Source organism: Alosa alosa, chromosome 16 (assembly GCF_017589495.1).
Source record: "Alosa alosa isolate M-15738 ecotype Scorff River chromosome 16, AALO_Geno_1.1, whole genome shotgun sequence".
Taxonomy (NCBI): domain Eukaryota; kingdom Metazoa; phylum Chordata; class Actinopteri; order Clupeiformes; family Clupeidae; genus Alosa; species Alosa alosa.
Window position 1 is genome coordinate 6852702 of NC_063204.1, and position 22337 is coordinate 6875038.

The following is a 22337-nucleotide window of genomic DNA, read 5'->3' on the forward strand; positions in this document are numbered from 1 at the left end:
GTGTCAAGGCACAGTAGCTGACATCAAGTTAAGAAGAACTCTGTGACAAACTAACTTCCAAGTAAGCCCTTAACCCTCAAACCTCCAATTCTACAGCCCAATCCTATAGCCAGGGCATTACCTTTGGCCTCTAAAATAACCAGCAATTGCTTTTACCATTGTGTTACATCAATGCAAATAAAAAAAGGTTTATATTCCTAATTGTGCACTTTGATTCAAGTTATTGAGTAATATAGTTCTTTAGTAACACATTTTTAAATGAATCAATTACAAAAGGGTTGATTCAAAGCATCATAAGATTTTCTTCAGACGATAGATCATTGAGTGCTGCTGTCTGCTTGTCCTACTCAACAACGTCCACAAGGTTGAACCTGCCATCGTCGTCCAGGAACTTCTCCCGTCTGTCGTCACATAGACGCCACTGGGCGTTATCTGTAGTAGCTGACGTACGACTGCTCCACCATGAAGAAGCGCCGGGGCGACGGCTTCAGGCAGTGAGGGTCCGGCGCGTAGGGGAATGGGTCCAGCAGGACTTGAGCCAGGGGCAGTTTTAGGAAGCGCGTGAAGCCGAGCAGTAGGGGTCGGTGGGTCAGTGGAGGGAGCACTATGCCTGCGTCACAGGAGAGAAGGAGGGGGTTATCAGAGGCAGCTCGGAGGCCAAGCCTCACTCTGCACCGTCAATGCTCTTGTGTTTCCAGCGGATTATGTGCCGTGAATGTCAGTGCCATAGCTCGCGTTTCAACTTAATGAACGAGAAGGGCAAATGGGAGCCATCAGTAAAGGCTGGGGGGGGGGTGGGGGGGGGGAGGGAGAGCCTCACCTCGTGACTCGCGTGTCCTGGACATGCTATACGTCTCTCCGAGTCGATATATCGGCTTGGACCTACAAAAACACACAGGCATGTATGCATTAGGAAGATGGCATGGGTTAATATACAGTATGCATGTACGTACACAGTATGAGAGAAGAAGTTAGGGGTTTACATGGGCGCCAAACGAGGCAACATCACAGCATCCTTATCCCTGCCCTGCTTCACATGTGAAGACACTGACTCTGTGATCTCTGGCAGCGAGCAGAAGTAATTGAGCACGTCCACCGGTGGGATACCCCGCATCATGCCAGAACTCAGTAGAAGTAAGGCCCTGTTCTGCTCCTGGCAGGTAGAGAGACAGAGCCTGGGTCATGTCAAGTCCAACGGAAGTCATTAGTTTAGGTCTTTGCCAACCTAACTTGAGCTAATGAAACACTAGTCAGTCAATGTGGGGTCGGTCAAATGTTTAGTATCCGTGACACCATTCGTTTTTGCTTCACGGGACAACAATTTGCTGAGTAATTCAAGAGCACTTCTTGGTTTTCCTGACCTTGGTTATCATAAATCATAAATACCCACATACTGAACATACTTGTCTTCTAGACGGACATAGTAACAACCTGGGGTTGAGACTATTAATGGTTTAGGAAGGAGTGTAAGGGGTAGAGTGGGAATGAACGACTTTGATGGACAAGTTTGTTGGTCAATTAGGAAACGCAAAAGATGGGCCATATTTTTTTATGGCCTACCTTATATTTGACAGTCCAGATGTTGAGCCAGATGTCAGCTTTTTTTCTCAGCCCTTGCCAAATGTCCGACTGGCCCTGGACTGTTTTCTGCCAGGAATTAAGCTCCTCCATCAGTTTTGTTTCATCTTCCTTAAGTCCCATCTTCTGCAGCAGGGACAATATAGTCTTCCTGAAGGAGGGAAAAGGTGTATCGACAGGAAATAGAATATAATGTTTTTCACAACACTTTACGTTCGTTCACACAGTTCTAAACCATGATGACAAAGAAGGGGTGTCAGGCAGTAAACATATGTAACTAAGTAAACATAAGTGAATGAAATGCATAGGAATGATGCAAAATATGATATTAACCATGTATTTTTATCATTATGGGAAGTGAACAAAGATGTTTATTTTTGACAAACAACTACTACTTCAGATTCAATATAAAGTGCTTAAATGCAGCTAGATTGGCACACCACAGAAAAAGACAGTTGTGTTCTAGATGAAGAACTCACTGGAAGTCCAACTGCTTGTGAGCCATAAGGACGAGAAGCTCTACCATGAAAGCACTGTCATTAGCACACAGACACACCAGCATGTTCAGCATCTCATGGGCAAAGCAAAGCTCTGCCTCCGTCTGAAACACACACAACACTATTAGGGCATGTGTGGTGAAGCAGGAGCAACGTCAACCTGGGTTCAATTTCCAAACCCGCCTTTGCAAGTCCATGGCGCTTTGATGGCTAAATATCAGTCAATTTTAGATTATCAAAACAGCTGAATGTGTATGAATTCAGGTTAAAGGCAAATATGTATGATATTTAAGATCGTCTCAAGTTGGCATCTTGCCGAGACAATACAACAGAATAATCACTGTCTTTAACAGACAGTTTCAGTGACACCTGTAAAATCATTCATTTGAACCATTAATCATTCCATTAATTAATCATTAATTACATTAAATTAACCATTAATCATTCATTCATTAATCATTAATTAAGCAAGACATATAACCAGTAGATGTGTAAAGTCCAAACGGGGGCCCTTGATTAGTTTTAGACTGGTCAGTTTTTGATTAGATTAGATTGGCTCTTGGCCATTTGTTTTACCATGTTAGGTGTGATGCAGTGGCTCAGACAGGCCACCAAACCTCTGGAGACGAGACCAGAGTCCTTCAGCACCCCCTGCTGGGACAGAGTCAGCAGTGCAGTCATGAGGTGCATCTTAACAGAGGTGTCAGCTCCCTTCATGAACTCCAACAGCTGCTTGACAAAGTCATCGGGATGTAGTGATGCAGGAATACGCTACACACACAGAGAAAATATGACATTGTTAGATGCGTCAGGGGTTTTGTTATTGTTATTGAGGGGTCTACAGCACTCAGACGTTTCACCTTGACGTCTGGAAAGATGTCCTTGAACCAGACTTCTTCAAGGAACTGCACAAGGAACTCGGGGAGAGTTGGCGAGGGAGTCCGCGCAGGTGGTGGACTTGGTGCCCGGGGAGTAGTAACTTTTCGTGGTCGAGGCTTGATGTCTTTCACAGGAGGCAGAGTCTGCCGCGTCTGAAAAAGAAACGATAGAAAGATGATGAGAGCCAACTCTAGTGTCATCAGCTCTAGAATTTTATTAACACTTCTGCCTAAAATTAACCGACCCAGTATAAGTATAATGAAAGTTATGAATGTTATGTGTCCTTGAGGCCTACTGAACATGCCGAGATAATTCCCTGCTACATAAAACCTCCCAGACACCTATTGATATGTGATAAAATCAACATAGCTTACTTCGGCCTAGTGGGAAATAACAAGAAACAGCTATCACACACCCACACACGCACACACACTGGATAATGTTCAAAGAAGATAATAATGTTAATAACTTTAACCAATTGAACTCACAAAACAATTCTTGGTGATAACATACATACACATTCTAGCATACATATATTACACACACGAGCGCACCCACACACACCTTAGGGTTTTTTTCTACGATGGCTGATGACTCTTCCACTACCGGAGGAGGTGTTGGTGGTTTCAGAGGGCTCACTGTGATCTCTGGCTTGGGGGAGTGCAGGAACAGCACCCGCTCCTCTTCATCAGACTCCTCTCCCTCGGTCTCGTCGTATTCCCAAAACTTGGTCTCGGAGGAAAAAGAGTCCCATTCCTGCAGCTTCCATTCTTCTGCCTCCTCCGGGCTGGGGGGCAGAATATCTTCACCCTCTGGCCTAGGCCAAAGCTGGTCTATCAGCGCCGAGTTTGGAATGAAGCCCATATTTGTGTATGGTTCGGGGATAGATATCTGGGTCTTGGGGGGGGCACAAAAGACTGCTTCAGTCTGGTGGATACTAGATTTGTTTCTGTACCATAAGACTCTTATACAATGACTTAATTGTAATTTCATAACTGCAGTGAGGGCATAATAGGTACTGACCGTTTTAAACTAGCCTCCTGCTCAGTCGTGGACCGAACCACTACTGGTCAGCTCAGTCATGTAAATCACAGGTGTCATAGACATATACATGTATGCGGTTCACCTTGTGTCTTTCCTGGTCTGGTTGGGCAGCATTGTTAGCTGCCTTCTTGGCCTGGTTCGAAAAGAAACCCTCATTGAAGGTCGGTGGGGTTCCAGGACGTTCTTCACAAGGTTTTGGGGGAAACATGGTAAAGTTTAGATCAAATGTGTCCACCTCTGGTACCTGTTGACAGGCAAAGATAAAGAAACAAATCCAATAAATTAGTCTACAGAGACGACTGATCTAGACAAAACAGGATTACAATAGTCTAAAACTCAATTACTTCAAGCCTTTAAACAGTTCAGTTACCATGAGGAAAAAAAAAATCTTACATCAATCTTGACAGGCTCTTTATATATAAGTTTCATATAGGCGTCGAACGCCTCCTTCCTGATACGCTTTCTGAGCGCTCGAGGGCGCTTCTTTGGCTTACGCCTGATCTCTAGCTCCCCCTGCTGGAGAGCCTCCAAATCTCTGTTCCGAGCCTGCAGAGCTGCCAGCTCCTGTGGGGTGTAGAAGGACCACTTCAGTGGCACTGGCAATTCAGCATAGCTTAATTGCACACATATATGCAACAAATGCCACAGTGCAACTTACTGGGTCTACTGTCACATCCTGGTCTTGCTCAGGCAGAATGGAACATGCAGACCTAATAAAGAAGAAGAGATGTGAGTTATGTGAGATGGATGTCTCAGCAAATGTGAGTGAGTGCACACACAGGTCTGTAAGAAAACTCTGTAAAACATGACAAAGTGGATACCTACCGCATTTTGCTTGTACATGAAGCCTTGAGGGGTATTGGCAGATCAGGAACTGGATCAAATCTCTCACAACACAGCGGCTATTTATTAGCAGACGTACAAAAACACATGGGAAGAAAATCAGGAAATGCTCATCCCCCTCTTTTCCTTCTTTTGCTCTCCCTCTCTCATTCCCCTTCTCTTTCTTTCATTGCTTTACCTGAAGTGGGAGGTCTTGGGGCAGTATCTGGGAGAAGCTGATATAGTATAGGTTTCCTCTGATGCCCAGCAGCAGGTCTTCTTTATAGCCAATGAAGGCTAGGCAATCAAGCTCAGTAAATAGTTCCAGTATCCTTAAAAGACAAAGGGGCACATGACAACATAACTGCATTGACACATACTATATGTACATACACACACACACACACACACACACACACACACACACACACACACACACAAACATACAGCACCAACACCAATTTCTATGTCTTACCTTACCAAGTGATTCTCCTCATTCCAGATTCGTACAGTCCCGTCTTCACTGCAGGAGGCAAACACTCGATGCTGACTATTAACAGTGAGACCTGGACACGGACACAGACACACGCACACACAAAGGTCAATGCCAAGTTTATCTATATGAGACCTTTTCATGCAAAAGGCAACGGAAAGTGCATCACATTAAAGGAACATGCCAACATTTTTTTTTTTTGTATACAGAAGTCAGTCAGTCAGCAGTCAGACTTTACATTTCGTCTGACATTCATTTTGACATTTAATTTGTAAATGAAAATATTCAGGTAAAATAAAATATATTCCTTTTAAAGGGCACTATCCTAGCCTAGAAATCTAGACGCGCCCCTAGCGGCAGCAAATTACATTTGCTGCCAGGGCTAGTCAAGCAACTCTCCGTTGGCTTGTGAGCTCCAGAAATCGAAACTTAATCAGGACATTGAAATCGTGTATAGAGTCGTTTGGTGGGCTTAACATAATGATTAAAGGCAGAGTTGCAACGGTTTGGCTTAAATTCCCTGCTACTTGAAAACAAATATCCTATTGCGTCCTATTGCGTGCAGAGGGAATTTGAAAGACAACTGATTATCCCACCCCTCGGACTGAGCACTGCGAACGGTGAGTGCCCAGACCCTACATTTTAATGTGGGTCTGGCTCGCCAGGCTAGCACTATCCTCCATTGGGGCCCTAATAATCAGTCCCACTTTCCCCCCAGTCCGACGCCCTTGGATCTGCTGAACTCCTTTCCAACAGTTTCAGTTTCTCTCTGGGCCTGCCTGCCTCAGCTGCCTGTGAGCAGCTTTTCAGTTGTGCTGGATTACTGTTCACTGCAAAGCGAGCAAGGATGAGTGTGATTTTTCACATAGATCTCCGTTTCCCGAGGTAACCGACATCGAGTAGGCTGCTGTGGTACAAAAAACCCCCGACAACAATCGTTTTTACCTAGCTTGAGTAGCTGCAGCCAGCAGTTAAGGCAGCCAGGCAGCTACAGCGCTACACTCTGGGGCCATGAACATGGGGGCTCACGAACATGCCCCCAGAGTGTAGCGCTGTAGTTGCCTGGCTACTTTAGCTCCTGGCTGCAGCAACTTGAGCTAGGTAAAACCGATTGTTTTGGGGGATTTTTCGTAACTAAGTAACTTTTACTTTTTAAAGTACATTTTAAATGAACTACTTTTTACTTTTACTTGAGTACATTTTCAGATGGGTAATTTAACTTCAGTAATATTTCATCAAAGTATTGGTACTTTTACTTGAATACAATATTTTATTACTTTTTCCACCTCTGAACTTAGCATAGCTCATTGAGGTGGGCAGTTCCAACTAGCCTATCTCCGAAAAAGTGAAAAAAAGAACTCAAACATTGTTCTATTTGTTCTACTTATGTTGTGACTAGTATAATTACAATGTGTACAAATGCAATGTAAATGCCACACAGCTATTTTCTAAGCATACCGGTATACATGCTTGAAACTACATTCTCATGCTAATGCTGCAGCTTTTTAGGTGCTGCGTGTAAATCACACCACCCAAGTAGTTGTGCTTTTCCTGAATGAGAACATAGTTCCAAGTTTGTATATGCTTCAGAAATCACATATTTGTAGCCTATATGTTGTAACTATACAAGTCACAACATGTATATGGCAAAATGTCTGAGTTCTTTTTTCACTTTTGGGTGCTATAGGCTAGTTGAAACTGCCCACCTCAATGAACTATGCAAAGCTATTCTAACAGTGGGTGCTTCAGACTGTGTTACTGCACGCACAGAGAGGACAAAGCATTACGTGTGTGTGTGTGTGTGTGTGTGTGTGTGTGTGTAGTGTGTGTGTGTGTTTGTGTGTGCTAGTGTGTGTGTGTGTGTGTGTGTGTGTGCTAGTGTGTGTGTGTGTTTGTGTGTGCTAGTGTGTGTGTGTGTGTGTACCCGTGATACAGCCCAGGTGGTCCTGTTTGGGCGGGTGGTCCAGGCGTCTCTTGTTGTCCATGTGGTAATATGCCAGACTGTAGGTGGCGCTCTCGGGCTCCTGAAAGGTGAGGGCCAGCAGAGGCCCCAGCAGAGCCATGTGCAGGGGGGGGCTGCCCACAGAAGACATTTAGGTGCACACCCAGGCACTCCTCAGCGTAGGGGAACACTCTCCACACCAGCACTGACTTGTCTTCACCTGACATACCATGCAAATCATACATAATTTGGCTATGGCGAAAAGTAAAATGGTCGCCATGGCTGACATGAGGGGTATTCTGCGATGGCTATACTTTTTTGAAAGAACAATACCCACTGGGTAATTGTGTCGTATGTGTACTTGTATCCACATGTGAACGATTCCCTTCCCTTAAAGGGAAACTTGGCAGGATTTCCCTCTCTGCTGGAGAAATTGTGCATTATGCTATTTCAAACTGTGGAAAAAGGTAACGATAAAGCACATGGATTTGTTTACAAGCTAGCAAAACGGTTAGCATAAGTTCGGCAGACAATGTGGATGTTACAAGGTAAGAAACACGATTTAAAACGAGTTTCTTGTTTCTCAGTTCTCTTTCCGGGACAGTAGTCTAAATGTTGCAAGGTTGGTTTTCCGCCTGGGGACGCTAGGGGCAGCGGAAAAAGTCACCATTTTCACCGGAACAGGTCATTTAACCATCCAAATGATTTCTAAATGGGTTTATTACGTTGAAATAGTTGCCAAGTTCCCCTTTAAAAATGGCCCTTATCTGCTCCACTAACAGATCAGGTAGGGAAGGACTTCAGCATCAATCAACTCACTATTATGGGGCAGCCGTGGCCCACTGGTTAGCACTCTGGACTTGTAACCGGAGAGTTGCCGGTTCGAGCCCCGACCAGTGGGCTGCGGCTGAAGTGCCCTTGAGCAAGGCACCTAACCCCTCACTGCTCCCCGAGCGCCGCCATTGTAGCAGGCAGCTCACTGCGCTGGGATTAGTGTGTGCTTCACCTCACTGTGTGTACACTGTGTGCTGTTTGTGTTTCACTAATTCACCGATTGGGTTAAATGCAGAGACCAAATTTCCCTCACGGGATCAAAAAAGTATTTATACTTATCATAACTTTCATTATACTGTCACTATCACTGTCAGTCAGAATATCTATCTATCTCTAGGTCATCAACAACACAATAATATTGATAGTATCATTATCATCAACAGCAGCAGCAGAAGCATCATCATTAGCATGACCACTCAATCAATGAAATAATCAGAAGACACGATAATACTCATCAGATATCCAATCTGAATTCAACACTGCCACCTAAAACATCGCATGTATTCACGTTGGTTTGTGAGTCTGCTCACCTGCTGTAAGAAGGTAGCTAGTCTCAGGATGAGCCTGCATGATAGTGATATTTTGGCCCTTATGAGCCGGTGTTGTGTACTGGACTTTCTGTGTGTGCAGCTTCAGCACGGTTACATAGCCTCCACGATGGCCCAGCATCACCAGAAACCTAGAGTTGGGGTTAAGCACACAGGCTAAGACAAACACAGACATACAAGAGGCATCACAGCAAAAATGTACATGTTCTTTGGACTCCAAACATACATACATAGACACAAAGATCATGCACAAAGATGCAAACCCCCCCCCCCCCCCCCCCCCACACACACACACACCTGTTCTTGGAGTCATTCACATATTTCTGTTTCTTGGCTCTCATGCCTCTCAACTCCTGCAGGTTTCTCCATTCCTGCAGGGATCTCTTTCTGTCGGCCAGGCTGCGATAGAGCACCATACAGGATGCTGGGCCAGGACCCGAGTTCTGCCCATCTCTCTCCTTATCCTCCCACTGCTTTGCCTCCTGGCTCTCCCCTGTCCACTTGTCCAGCACTGTGATGGGATTGGTTAGCGCGCTAGCTGTTAGCATAACCCCATCTTCAGTGAGGATTAGTATGGTCTCTTTCAGCAAACAGTATTCTGCACAGAGTACCCTACAACCCACAGTTAACCCTGTGAGGATGGCTCCGGTAACAGCCGAGATTAGAGTCACATCATGGTCGCCATGGATACAGAGCACACGGGCTGGATACGGTGGGGGACAGGGCGGGACTATCATTTGACGGACAGGCCCACAAAAGTCTCCACCAAGCTTGCAGTGGAGCTGATAGAGGCTGTTGATATTCCAGAAGTCCACCCCACCCTCAGAGAAGGTAAAGAAGGCACCCCCTTTCGCTGGTCCCCCTATGGCCAGAGGGGGGTGGATCCCCTCCACGCTGATCTTCTGCACCTGGTCCCCCTCCTCCAGGGACCAGCAGCGCAGAGTCAAATCCAAAGAACAGGACAGGAGGAGACCAGTGCGAGGACAGCACACCAGGGATGTCACCAACCCTAAGGGCATATGGAACAAAGGTGGGTCATCTCTCTGCTGTTTCAGTTAATCTGGTTATGTGTTTAGCCGATGGTCTTTAGAGGTGATAAATTAAAGTTAACAAGTTAAAGTTGACTGATATTTAGCTTTTATCCAAAACAACACATACTCGCAACAGTGGAAATCGAACCCCGATCCACCGACTGTCAGTCAGTGCTGTTCCTGTACCACTGCTCCACCGCGCTCCTTTATTACACTCTTAAAGCTGTCCACCTTACGCAATTGAAGATACAGCCTTATATCGCTCACCTGAGTGACCCACAAATGCTACTTTGAGCTCCCAGTCTGGCCCCCAAACTCTGATTGTCACATCTCTGGAGGCAGTGACCAAATAGTCCATCTGAGAGCAGTATGTTATAGCAGTTATATCCCTGAAATACAAAAGATGTATGACATATTTATTGGCTGTTAGATTGCATCTGTTCGTATTGTGCCACTGTCATTTTATTCCTATTAGAAACAAACATCCAAACATACACACACCTCTGATGTAGATTCTTCCTCTCCAGGATTACCCCCTTTTTGAGATCTACCACAGTAACTGCACTCCCATAGACTGCAAACGCCCTGTGGCCATACTTGGAGTGTCGAGGAGCCAGTGCCAGCTGGGTGAACACCTGCGTCTCCAAGCCCTCCCCCACCTGCACCTGGGACACCATGTGAGAGAGGCACCACAAGCAAATGTTGCCCTCCCCGGCCGTCACCACCTCGGTGGGATTGTCTGTGGCCATGCACGTCCTCACATCCAGGGGCCCCATGGCCCGGGCCAAGGGCCTCAGCTGCCCATCAAGTAGGTCCACAACAGCTCCAGGGCCCCAGCCCACTACTCTGTCAGGGAGCTGGGTGGATGTGAGACCCAGGTAAGGAATGGAGTGGCAGCTAGGCGAAGGCTCCCAAATACTCCCATCGGTGTGGTAGAAGCAAGCGCTAAAGGACGAGTTTGCGCTGTCGTCATGGAGACTGATGAAGCCATCCACTCCTTCACCACAGGTCATGTGACGTGGAGGTCTGTTACAGGGGACATGGCGCAGGTGCTGCAGGCCATGTGTGAATACTGTGTGCTGCATATCAACAAGTATCAGTAAGTTTGAGGGAAGGACAGCTAGAGGTGAAGAGGAAAGGCAACACTGTACTCGGTTGATGGGAAATAAATAGACTAAGTTAAACAATAGGCTATAAAAGGTGTAGGCTATCTTTCATATTTACCTATTATGTTTACATCTAAAATTTGAAGCCAAAGACAAACATCGTTGCATGCTTCAAAAAATAAAAAGATTATGACATTCAAATGATTATGAAGCTAATGACATTCAACATTCTACTTCACCCCAGAGTTCGTCTTCTGCGATGAATCACGAAGGTCATCGTTGTTCTCTGTCATTTTGTCTCTAAACTGAATGTTTGGATAGGTCTATTGGGTTCCTATTGACCGCGTAATCCAGTGGCAATGGCAGGTTCAGGGGCAGAAGACGACACACATATTACGGAGGTCTTTTGAACATATCGGAGAAAAACTAACTTTGCACAAATTGTAGCGCCAAAGTTAAATCCAAGACATTCCTTGATCAATAACCCGATTTTCTCATATGTCTGCTAAATTTATCTAACGCTAGACTGTTATCTCAGCAATCGGTGCTGTTGTGTGTGCTCTCTTTACAGACCGTAACCACGACACAGACCACTGACGTCGGGGTGAACGACTGGTTTGACCGCAAAGCTTTTCTACCCATTGTGAAATTCCGTCTGTCTTTGACAACCGCTCCTCTGTTGATAACTTTTTTATTAGTCCGCCGCCGCCGGCTGGAATTCGTTGCTAGGATACTTGTCGCTCAGAAAAGGCAATCGGGGGAGATATTCTTTCCAGTTTTTTTCTTTTTTGTTATGATTGTGACTAAATTAAAAAGCCTGAATAATCATGCGTAATTATACAACAAGAGCAGTCCTTAATTGTGGTATAATATATAATGGGACAACATATAATGTGCACAGCCATTCTTTATTGCAAAGACATTTTTGGAAATGTTGTGGATCCAATATAATCAGCACATATAGGCTACAAAACCAGTAACAAGTTACAAGAGATTAAAAAAGAAAAGAAAAAAAGACAAGACAAATGAATGGAATTAAATCAATTCTTCCCTGAGGTGAATTAAACTTATATTCTCTCTTTTTTGTATTTCCAAAGAACTAGCCTACACTGTTGGTTGGTCATAAAAATATCCATAAATATCAAAAGCTAATTAGGCTACTTAATGTTGACTCTGGATGATTTCCCATACATTTGTATGGCAAGTGCAAAAGTAATATACCACTGTGGCACTTCATCACAAATTTGATCTCAAAAGCAATAAATACAATTCTGTACTAAATAAATAAGCCATGATATGGTTCTACACAGCTCTGTTTACAAAAATAAGTAGAGAACAAGTGTGCTCCTGGACCTCTTTGTCCCAAACAAATAAAGATAATTTTATAGCCAACTCTGTAGGCCAGACTGGTGAGCTCAGGCACTCAGTTTAAAAAGCGTCTTGTATGAGGCTGTCCAGCTTCTCGCTGTCAGCAGGGGTAGGCACAGTGAACCGCTTCCTGAGATAATGAATTTCAATCCTCCCAGAATGCTTTGCCAGCGCGATGCCAGAGTATGTGTTCTGCTTTGCAGGGTCTCCAAACACAGCCATGGTGGTCACCCTGATGGAAGAGGTGAAAGACGAGCAACAAAATCAAAACAAATCAAGATTGAGATATTGCATTACACAACTTCCTTCTATAGCAGGGAATAAACATTTCAATGTCTCAATGAATTACAATATGACAGAACATTTTCTAAATGAAAAATCAAAAGCTTTCTGCCATCATCTAAACCAGTGTTTCCAGAACGTTTTTTCTGGGGACCCACTTTTTAAAAATGACAGACCATTGCGACCCAATTCACTTCAGATCTAACATGCAACCACCAATGCTGCCCAAAATGTAGATATTTTAGGCCAAGGGTTCTTAAAGGTTTCTATGTTGGGCCCCAAACCAAAACCAAACCATTCTACAGTGCATGAAGCCCCCCTGACCACATTTTGTATCATATCTAGGTGGTTGGATAGATATGTAATAGCGCCTACTACTACTATTATAGGGTTTGGTGATGCACTGACTCCTCAGTTTTCCCACAATTCTGTAATCTCAATTATACTCTTGAAACAATGTTAAATATTTTCAAAGCTTTTAAAGTCTCTGCTCAGTTTTTTACACACACAGACAAGCTAAGGTTGTCCTCATCCTGCTTTAAACATGGTTGTGTAGCATTTCGAGCACCATCAGCTTGGAAAGTGACTGGCCTACCGAAAAGGTATTTGATCACCACTGCAGCAAGCCCTGTACTGACCTGTCGACATCAATCCTCTCAGTGAGGACAGGCCTCTGATCGTCTTCCACCAGATCCCAGATGTGCAGACAGGACGCGGCATCCAGCACACAGAAAACAGCAGGCCGGGTCAGAGCCCACTGGACCGAGACCACCTCCTCCCCTGCAGTGCTGCCAGTCCACTCTAACAGGGGCTGCTCGCTCTGGACTGAGTGTAACCGTACACTGCCATCATCACAGCCCACCTATTGACCGTTTCAAGAGAGTTCCATTATCAGCATCATAGTTGTTCCCACAAGGCTTCCATTTTAACATTCCATATGTTATCTTAATGCAGAGGAAGTAGATTGGGAACAAAATAGAATGTTCAAGCATTGTTTTTGTTTTTTTGTTGAAAGGGTCTATAGCATGCACACACATTTTAACCATAAAAAGAAAACACAACACACATGTATGCCATCTTGTTTAATTTGAGTAAAGGCAAATGTACACACCCGCATGCATGTTCACACAATACCATACTCAAAGATGCAAACAGCACCCTCATTCTTTCCCTCAAATATAATCTCTGCCAGAGATAAGCGCTCACCAGGAAGTGGGGCTGTCCGCTGGGGCAGAACTCCAGAGAGCTGACCTGCACAGGCCTAAAGCCAGCCACCAGGGGGCAGTAGAACTTAGGTGGGGCCTTCAGGCCATGCCTGGTCCCATGGTTTACTACACCCTGTCAGGCAAACACAGAGGAACATCCAAAACCTCACGTTTCACATCACAGAACGTTTCCCTCACGGGATCAAAAGAGTATATATACTTAGATACAGTTCATCACATGAGCAGAACAAACAGGACCTTGTGCTTGTGCATCTGTGCTTCATGAACAATGCTTTAGTTTGTTATCATTCTCAGTTATTATTTACCTAATCTGAAAAACAGAAAAAAAGTGGGGCTGACACTGACCATGTTTGTGCCGATGAAGTAGTGGCTGGAGTCAGAGGGGAGGAATTTCAGCAGCAGGGCCTGGAGTGGTCCTGGATGACCAAGATCATGAGGGGAGGACCTGCAACAGACAAAGTGCAATGGTGGGGATTACGTGTGTGTGTGTGTGTGTGTGTGTGTGTGTGTGTGTGTGTGTGTGTGTGTGTGTGTGTGTGTGTGTGTGTGTGTGTGTGTGTGTGTGTGTGTGTGTGGGTGGGGTTACAGACACATACACACACTAATAATGCAAATAGAACCAGAATGCCTAAGGCAATCCACACCTGCACACCTTACCCTGAGTCACATGTCTGCAGAGAGGAGCTGTGGAGCAGTTTCACCTTCCCTCCGGGCCTCAACCCTATGAGAGATCCACACAGGAGAGAACAACAGCACAATGAGGACAGGTCCACCTGCACCTCCCCTCACCCAAATTCTCAACACTCAACAGACAGGTAGGATCATACTGCACGAGGGCCTCACCCAGATCAGTCTGTGATCCAGCATCACTGGATTTGGGAAGCTCCACAACCACCTGATGGCAAGAGACAAAGTTGGATTTGTTAAGGCAACAGACCAAGACCATGACAACGTGGGCCTAAAACTGCACTGAATGTTCCTTTTTGGTCAGAATCTGGGAGCCGAACTTGGTCTTACCCAGAGATTAAGCACCCCTTTTTCATCAAGAGAGGCTAACTGGAAGGACAACCCCAAGGATTCTAGATAAAGAAATGTAAAGATTTCGCAAATGACATTCACATGATTCACAAATATTAACAAACAACCCAGTTTATCAGTGCCACTGTTGAGTTTTTGTAGTTTGGCAGACTGTTTCACCTTCTTGGTTTGCCAGTAGGGGGAGCTCTGGTCTGAGTCCCTCAGACACAGGAACGCTGACAGGCTCCACTGACTGCACGGCCGACAGGTGACCAGACCCTGAGAGCACAGCATCTATGGGCAGAAGAGCAGAGGACATCCCAGCCAGATACACAATAAACCACTGTGCTCATCATGACTTAGAACATTTACTGTACATCACTGTTGCGACCAGAGATGAGGCCAGTATTTAACAGATGAAGTTTGATTCATTAGCACTTTTCTTCAAGCATCATATTTTTCTCGCATCATATCTCAGGCCTGAAGTAGACACTCTATTCTCACTATGGCATCTTGAAAACACGGCAACAGGTACAGTAAAAGTCCATCATGTTCACATCACATCGCAACGGTGGCCTACTGGTTAGCGCTTCGGACTTGTAGCCGGAGGGTTGCCAGTTCGAACCCCGACCAGTAGGCGCGGCTGAAGTGCCCTTGAGCAAGGCATCTAACCTCTCACTGCTCTGGGACTGGGACTGACCAGGGACTGACCAGTGGAAAAGGTGGGGTAGCGCAGTGTCCAGTCGCTCTCTCCTATCGTCAGGCTGTAGTGGCTACTGGAAGGCTCCCGCAGGTCCCACAGCACTACTGACCCCACGGAGGTCCCAGCGAACACCAGCATGGCCTTCCCTGGACTGAGGCAGCAGCAGCACACCTGCCAGAATGGACAAGGTGAGGGAACAAGGTGAGGTACAATTATACATTTAGGTGAAGGAGACGGAGGGGGTTGGGAGGTTAGAGACAAAATACTATTAACTGTGCAAAATCATAATAATCATCAAATCGTAATAAACTTGTGTTGTGTTAGCGTCTGGCAGGGGTGTGAGAAGCACCTCTGACTCGTAGACCAGGATCTTCTGAGGCCTGGAAGGCTCCCAGATGTTCCACAAGCAGATGATGCTCTGGGAGTCCAAGCGTATGGCACTGGACATGCTGGATGGGGCATGGACGGAGAGAAGGGTCTGCCGCTGGGCATCAGAGAAGTGGAGGTGGCTGACCTGTCGACCTGCACACAGCCACACGCAGATACACACACACACACACACACACACACACACACACACACACACACACACACACAAAAGTCTCAAAGACTGGTTCCACTCACTAGCCACAAACAGACTGTGACAGACCACAGTCCTTGACAGGTCAGTGCCATTTTCTGATCAAAGTTTCCACTGGGCTCCCTCTGTCAACAGATGAGATTGATTACTCCTCAGGTAGTCGCTACTGTCCAGCATAAGAGCACTCAAGCTCTTGATTTATCACCTGGGAGTGCAGAAAGACAAACACACTCATGTACCCACCCCCACATACACACACACACCCAACACACACACACCCACACACATTTGAGAAAGGGCATGCTGACAGAGTGCAATCTCTTTCGTTTGATCTGTCACTGATAAATGAGGCTTGTGACGCAAGTCACTGTCTGGGACAAATACGCAAAGATGTGTTCATGCAAACACACACAACACACACACACACACACACACACACACACACACACTTTCTATTAACCATCTGGATGCACCCATTTGGAAGAGCAAAGCAGCAGGTAGACCTAATGAGTGCTATCAGCAGGCTTATTGGTTGGGTAGAGGAGCCACATGGCCACACACACACACTAACTCAGAATAGATTTCCTCCCCTCATGCTGAATCACGAGCAGCCAGCGTACCGTGCAAGAAGGGCAGCCTGGTGTTAAGCTGCAGGCAGCCGTCGCTGAAGGACAGCGAGTCAGACTGGGACTTGAGCCTGGTCAGCGCGTGTTTCTCGGCCCGGTCCTCCTCCAGAAGCACAGACATCACCTGACAGGGACACACAGGCTCTCCGTTATCCACAGTCTCCAGGATCAGGAAGGAGACATGACTTGGCAGTGAAGAACAAATGGCATGGTTAGATCTGCACTGCTGTTTGAACCCCCCCCACACACACACACACATACACACACACACACACACACACCACACACACACACTAATTCATTGACTCGTTTAAAATAGACTCGTTGAGAGCTGTTTAATGCTGCCAAAGAGGCTTTCCTCTGCACCTGTGTTGCAGAGCGCAGGAAGGACACTAGGCGCCGGGAGTCAAAATTTGTCCTGAGGGCGGTGTCACCCACAGCATTCTGGGAATGGTCCGGTCCTGTGCCAGCAACAGTAGCAAAGGGAACAGAGAAAAGAGCAAAGGTCAACAAGCCGTTGACTCCTGATGGGAGTTGGGAAAATGGTTGACAAGCCATTTTCCAGATGGTTATTTCCCAGAGTTAAGAAAACACAGTAGTTTCGGAGCTGCCATCCACTGTACCTCCACATGATACGCTGAATTCAGCTGGATGCTGCGTCCACTTGTCACTCATGTCAGTCTCTTCAGTTTGCACCTCTCTGTCTGTGTTGTCTTCATTGCACTGGACATAAGCCTGAAAAATGACATTGTTAATCCATCATAGTTGAGAAAGAATTACGTTCATACTGATACATAAAACTCAATCTCTTACTCTTTGACATAATGTTGACTGACTGACTCACACACACACACACACACACACACACACACACACACACACACACACACACCTACCTGTCTGGTGTTTGTGGTCCCAAAGCTTTTGATGTACATGTCATACTCGTTGACAGGCGGCAGGTCAAGAAGGGAGAAGGTAACGGAAAAGTCCAGATCAATCATCCGAAGCAGCTCAGCACTGCGCTTCCTATCAGGCAATCAGAGGCCACAGCTCAGACCATGCAATTAATCATTCAGAGGATGGCCACTTTATGACTATATGTGTTAGAGGTTGACCCTGACAGATTCCAAATGTAATTTTTAGGGAAAAAATACACTTCCATTACAATGCAAACTAAGCAAGATAGAAAATACAAATGCAGACAAAGTGAATGTACATGAATTAATGAAATTAATTAATGAATTCATTCATTTAAAAAAGATTGAACATTGTTGCATTTTGCTTTGGACACTTACTTCTGTCTGCTAGACACCTTCTGGTTGACCTCACGACGCTTTGCAGAAACAAAATCTATGACTCCTCTTTGTGGACGACTTTGTCTTGTCTGAGTGTCTGAGGTTAAGTGCAGGGAGAGAAATGAATGTTGTTGCAGATCAATAGACAATGGCAAACAGGAGACACTATTTCACACAGAAAAGTGTTCCTCCATCATTTCAACAAGCTTTTTCTTCAAGTTAGACATCTGGCATCCTATTTGAAATATGCTTTACAATGCCACCACACATTTTAGGCCTACAATACAATAGCATAATGTCAAACAGCTCTCTCAGCAGAGGGATTACATTTGATGCATTTCAAAAGCATACAGGTGTTTCACAGTGTTTTATGTTCTCTTCCCTAAAGAGACAGGAGGGCTCATAGTGTATAGTCTGTGTGTAGGCCTACCTGTACTGGGCGGCAAGCTCTCCTGCGTCGTGGGCCGTGACTGTGAGGATCCCACTCTCTCATTCTCCTCATCCATGGCCCTCTGGATGGCTCGGATCTCCTCTCTCCTCTCTGGGCTAAGGTCTTTATCGGCCTCTTCTTTTTCCTCTTCAGAACCATGCTCATCTTCATCAACATCCTCAAAATCCTCCTCATAGTCCTAACGAACAGTTTGATTCATTACTACAGACAAATTCATGCTTTGAGTAGTTAACTTTGATTTGTAGACTAGATTTGCTGGAGTATTTCTGGACATAGTCTACTGTGTATCAGGGATGCACAATATTGGATTTCTGCTGATATTCAATATGCCGATACTTCTTTTAAGGGTCTCTTCTGCACTATAATTAGCCTGTTACTCTTATGTCTGTGTATATCATGGGGGTGTGTAGGTGTAGGAGAGAACTAGAGGGAGAAATCATACCAAATGTAATCACTCACCATTTTCTTGGTGTTAATTAATCCATTTAAAGCATGCAAAATAAATATTATTGTAAACAAATAAAATTAACTGGTTAAACAATGGAGAAAATAAAACGTCAATTCCGATCCAGTTTGGAATTGGAATTTTTATGTTCTTTTTTCATACCTCAAAATCCTCCTCATAATCCACCTCCTCATAGTCCTCACCCGATGTTTTTTCTTCATTTTCAACCTAATGTGAAAAACAGAAAATAATTTGAGCACTCAATAACTATATACAAAACATATCAGATGCACAAGACACTCAGAAAGGAGGACAATTAGGAAGCTTCTGGAAAAAAAGACACCATGCAACGAGTAAGTGCCAAGTCATTTTACAATCCAGCAGATCAGCAAAAAACAACCTGGGGTGACGACATGCTTCCCGCCCCATACCAATTCAATGGGAATAGAAAGAGGCAGACCAGACAAAAGACCAGCTAGTAGTAGAATGATTGCAGAGACTTTCTAATGAGGAGACACAGCACTCAAAAAATCCTCCATAGAAATGCATGGGGCTAGTTTGTAACGCCTGTTGTCTACACATATCCCACCCCTTCCTCGGCAAAACATCGACATGTGAATACATTGAGCCAATCATGTGGTGTGATGTGAATACATTGAGCCAATCATATGGTGTGTTGTGAAGACATTGTGCCAATCATGTGTTGTGAACTCGCTGCTGGAGCAAGATTGGTGTCGTGAAGCCTTGCGCACGCGCATTTCTGCCGAATAGGATGCCCGATGAGTGCCCAAAAAGCGTTGCAATATGGCCGCCAAGTGGAGGGACTTGCCTAAAAGGACTTTGATGATTCCCATTCTAAAATATCATTCTTACAGGTATTTCGGGGTCACTTAAGTCCCCCTGATTAGATCTCCAGGATGTCTGAGACTTCCCCACCGTTTCATCCTATTACATCATGGAACACAGAGGAACACTAAGTGAGGGTGAGTACTTGGGATACTAATTAGACTTGGAGACGTTTCCAGACACTACACACAGACCTCACACATATCAATAATACATTTACTACATTCAACTGTATTGTTCTCATACACATATTCACCCACTGTTCACAAGACACACAACATTGTTTTGTACCTCTTTATCTCCTCTGTGGTCTCGGTGCTTATGACTAGATGCTGTGTTTTGGATTTCCCTCTTCGTCTGATCCGATTCTTCCCCGTGTCTCTTCTCCCGATGCCGGTCTCGTTCCTTCCTCTCTCTTTCCTGGTCTCGATCCCTGTCACCATGGATACGACCCTCAGAACCCTTCTGTTCGCGGTGGCGTCGCTCCCGTTCTGAATCTCGCATCTCACCTCCACCCTGACCAACCAATCAGATATCAGATCTCCATGATTATTCATAGTCATACTCAAAGTAAAATCCAGCATCCGAAGGAAGTTGACTTAATGTTTACTGACATTACTGAATGTTGCATAAACAATGGCTTTGCAATCATTCAGAGACTCTTTCTTCGGAAGCTATGAAGTAAACTACAAGTGTTATGAGGTGCAGAACAGGAAGTGAGGTCACCCTTACACGCAGGTCTCGGTCGCGTCTTCTTCTCTCTTCCTCCTCTTTCTCTCTTCTGTGTTCTGAAAATACAGCATTGACCTCAATATTGGGAAACCCTAAACGTTATTTAAAATACTATATCAAACATCTCATTTTATTTTTCATATCAACTCACCCCGGCCTTCTCTGTATCCAGATTGTTCTCTGTCGCCATGCCATTCTTTTCTGTCTCTTTCTCTGTTTTTGTCCTTTCCCTCTCTGTGGTGCTCAGTCTCTTTCATGTAGCCCCTAGACCTGTGTCTCTCTCTCCTATCTCGCTCTGTTTCCATCTCTCCATCCTGTAATCTCATTTTAGCAACATCTCTTGCAATGTCTCTATCCTCATCTTTCTTTCTGTCTCTGTCACTCCTTCGATCCCTCTCTTTCTCTGCTCTTCTTCGGTCCCTCTCCTTCTCTTTTTCCCTCTCTGACATTGTTTCCTTATATCTCTCTCGCTCCCGTTCTTTTTCTCTATTCTCCTTCTCTGCTCTGTCATATCTTCTATCTTTACTTCCTCTCTCTCCATCTCTGTACCTGTCAGTGTCTAGCCCTCTGTCTTTCTCTCTGTCCTTTCGTCGTTCTCTTTCTCGTTCATTTCTCTCATCCATCTTCTCTCTGGAGTCCTCTCTTCTTCTGTCCAGATCCTTGTCCCTCTCCAGCTCTCTATGCTTTGTTCGCTCTTTTTGTTCTCTCTCCTTCAGTCTCTCTCCATCTCTTCTCTCTTCCCGATCACGGTCTCGATGTCGACGGTCCACAGATACTCCACTCCTGTGTCTCCTTTCATCCTCACTGCGTCGCATTTTCTCCCCCTCTTGATGCTGTCTTCCTCATATCCCTGATATTGACAATTAGTGGGGCTTTATTGAAAACATCACAAACACACAACTAACATAAGTTGACAAATCCAGTCCACTCGATAGCTCACATTACCCGCATGTGTTTCTTCAGTTCATCTGTTTTCCAAGTGTCTTCTTTTGTGAGTTTCTTTAGAAAAACAGTAATTTGCCCGCGTTAGGGTATCCACAAGTTTTACTGTGAGTAGAGTCCTCTTAACAGAAAGGACTATACTAGAAGACGGTTCTTACAATCTACTAACTCAAACCTAACAAATAGCTGCTACATCTTGATGTCATTCCAACTGCATATAGTAGAATGATATTTACAGAGAGCCCCAAAATGACCTTCGTAGCGATATTAGCCAACTTGCATGATAACGTAACAACTTGACGGTTTAACTAGCATTTAACTCACATTGATTAGCTGGAAAGGTAACGTTAGTTGCAAACATATCACTTTTATAAAAGAAGCAATGAGAAGATGCTAACGTTAACAGTGGCAAGCAACAAGCTATCATAGCGATAATAACAATAACGTTAGCAACATGAAATTGGCTTAGAAGCTACTCATAATGGTTAATCTACGCAACTGTGTACTGGGCAAACGGCTGAATTTCTTAAGTAGAATGTGTAAAACGACATTTACCTTCATGATACATACTGAGTATAATCGAACAACACAGTCAAAATGCCTTCCTAGTTAACTATTCTACTGCAAGAAATTTGTGTTTTCACTAGTCACCGCCATGACACTATGGCAGACTGCGTCGTTATCATGGCAACAAGACACAAGAGACAGATTTTCTTCTTCTAGTGGATTATCGGTAGGCTGAGGAGTGCAAAGATACATTTCTGCCATCTAACGGTTTGAGGTGGTAATGGTAGAAGCTGAGCTGTCCCTCCAACAGTAGGCCTATCTTCAGAGGTTGTATTGGAACTAGTCCCATATTAGACATTCTCTGAACTAGTCTAATCAGAGAGGGTTAAAGCGGAGCTAGTAATCAAGGATCTTTCGTCTAATAGTACTAATTATTAGCCTATGTTAACTGCAGTATTGTTTATTTGCATCCAACATCAATCACCAGGTGAATAGGCCTATTTCGAAGAGTACACTTTTTTTTTTATCACAGAAGGGTCATTC

At 44.8% G+C, this 22337-nt stretch overlaps 2 protein-coding genes across 6 annotated transcripts; both read right to left on the minus strand.

Moving 5' to 3' along the window:
- Nucleotides 1-13: 13 nt before the first annotated feature.
- Nucleotides 14-11478, minus strand: wdr97 (WD repeat domain 97). Of its 3 annotated transcripts, XM_048266878.1 has the most exons (16): nucleotides 8620-8704; nucleotides 7238-7475; nucleotides 5296-5386; nucleotides 5020-5152; nucleotides 4824-4900; nucleotides 4657-4708; nucleotides 4392-4562; nucleotides 4081-4242; nucleotides 3519-3851; nucleotides 2936-3106; nucleotides 2652-2846; nucleotides 2058-2179; nucleotides 1561-1729; nucleotides 984-1153; nucleotides 821-882; nucleotides 14-610 (listed from the first exon to the last, which is right to left on the minus strand). In XM_048266878.1, the coding sequence occupies exons 2-16, from the start codon at nucleotides 7404-7406 to the stop codon at nucleotides 429-431; spliced, it is 2259 nt and encodes a 752-aa protein (XP_048122835.1). In that variant the 5' UTR covers nucleotides 7407-7475; nucleotides 8620-8704; the 3' UTR covers nucleotides 14-428. The 3 variants fall into 3 exon arrangements, 1 of the variants encoding a protein (XP_048122835.1); XR_007196189.1 differs by lacking the exons at nucleotides 14-610; nucleotides 821-882; nucleotides 984-1153; ... (7 more) ...; nucleotides 4657-4708; nucleotides 4824-4900 and adding exons at nucleotides 8935-9646; nucleotides 9936-10057; nucleotides 10170-10747; nucleotides 11014-11478 and having other exon boundaries at nucleotides 5045-5152; nucleotides 8620-8768; XR_007196190.1 differs by lacking the exons at nucleotides 14-610; nucleotides 821-882; nucleotides 984-1153; ... (7 more) ...; nucleotides 4657-4708; nucleotides 4824-4900 and adding exons at nucleotides 8935-9646; nucleotides 9936-10057; nucleotides 10170-10788; nucleotides 10893-11007 and having other exon boundaries at nucleotides 5045-5152; nucleotides 8620-8768.
- A 185-nt stretch (nucleotides 11479-11663) lies between these two features.
- On the minus strand, nucleotides 11664-21976 carry dync2i1 (dynein 2 intermediate chain 1). Of its 3 annotated transcripts, none has more exons than XM_048265817.1 (23): nucleotides 21843-21976; nucleotides 21291-21344; nucleotides 20497-21195; nucleotides 20346-20401; nucleotides 19905-20129; nucleotides 18930-18995; nucleotides 18782-18787; nucleotides 18302-18500; nucleotides 17872-17968; nucleotides 17473-17602; nucleotides 17200-17311; nucleotides 16943-17037; nucleotides 16571-16700; nucleotides 15720-15892; nucleotides 15379-15541; nucleotides 14848-14961; nucleotides 14668-14729; nucleotides 14494-14545; nucleotides 14308-14371; nucleotides 13996-14095; nucleotides 13631-13762; nucleotides 13063-13286; nucleotides 11664-12374 (listed from the first exon to the last, which is right to left on the minus strand). In XM_048265817.1, exons 3-23 carry the CDS (start codon nucleotides 21158-21160, stop codon nucleotides 12203-12205), a joined length of 3036 nt encoding a protein of 1011 aa, XP_048121774.1. In that variant the 5' UTR covers nucleotides 21161-21195; nucleotides 21291-21344; nucleotides 21843-21976; the 3' UTR covers nucleotides 11664-12202. The 3 variants fall into 3 exon arrangements, with proteins under 3 accessions (XP_048121774.1, XP_048121772.1, XP_048121773.1); XM_048265815.1 differs by having other exon boundaries at nucleotides 20340-20401; XM_048265816.1 differs by lacking the exon at nucleotides 18782-18787 and having other exon boundaries at nucleotides 20340-20401.
- Between the last annotated feature and the right edge of the window lie 361 nt (nucleotides 21977-22337).

Bases quoted from the DNA above. Each gene is read 5' to 3' on its own strand.
- dync2i1 (XM_048265815.1), bottom strand. From the start codon at position 21,160: ATGCGACGCAGTGAGGATGAAAGGAGACACAGGAGTGGAGTATCTGTG. The intron at 14,546-14,667 runs GTAAGACCAAGT...TCTTGCCATCAG, and splicing joins AAGGGGTGCTTAATCTCTGG to GTGGTTGTGGAGCTTCCCAA. The intron at 12,375-13,062 runs GTCAGTACAGGG...CTCTTCCATCAG, and splicing joins GAGAGGATTGATGTCGACAG to GGTGACCACCATGGCTGTGT.
- wdr97 (XM_048266878.1), bottom strand. From the start codon at position 7,406: ATGTCTTCTGTGGGCAGCCCCCCCCTGCACATGGCTCTGCTGGGGCCT. The intron at 4,901-5,019 runs GTAAAGCAATGA...GCTAATAAATAG, and splicing joins CCCAAGACCTCCCACTTCAG to CCGCTGTGTTGTGAGAGATT. The intron at 3,852-4,080 runs GTGAACCGCATA...GCCCCCCCCAAG, and splicing joins CAGACCAGGAAAGACACAAG to ACCCAGATATCTATCCCCGA.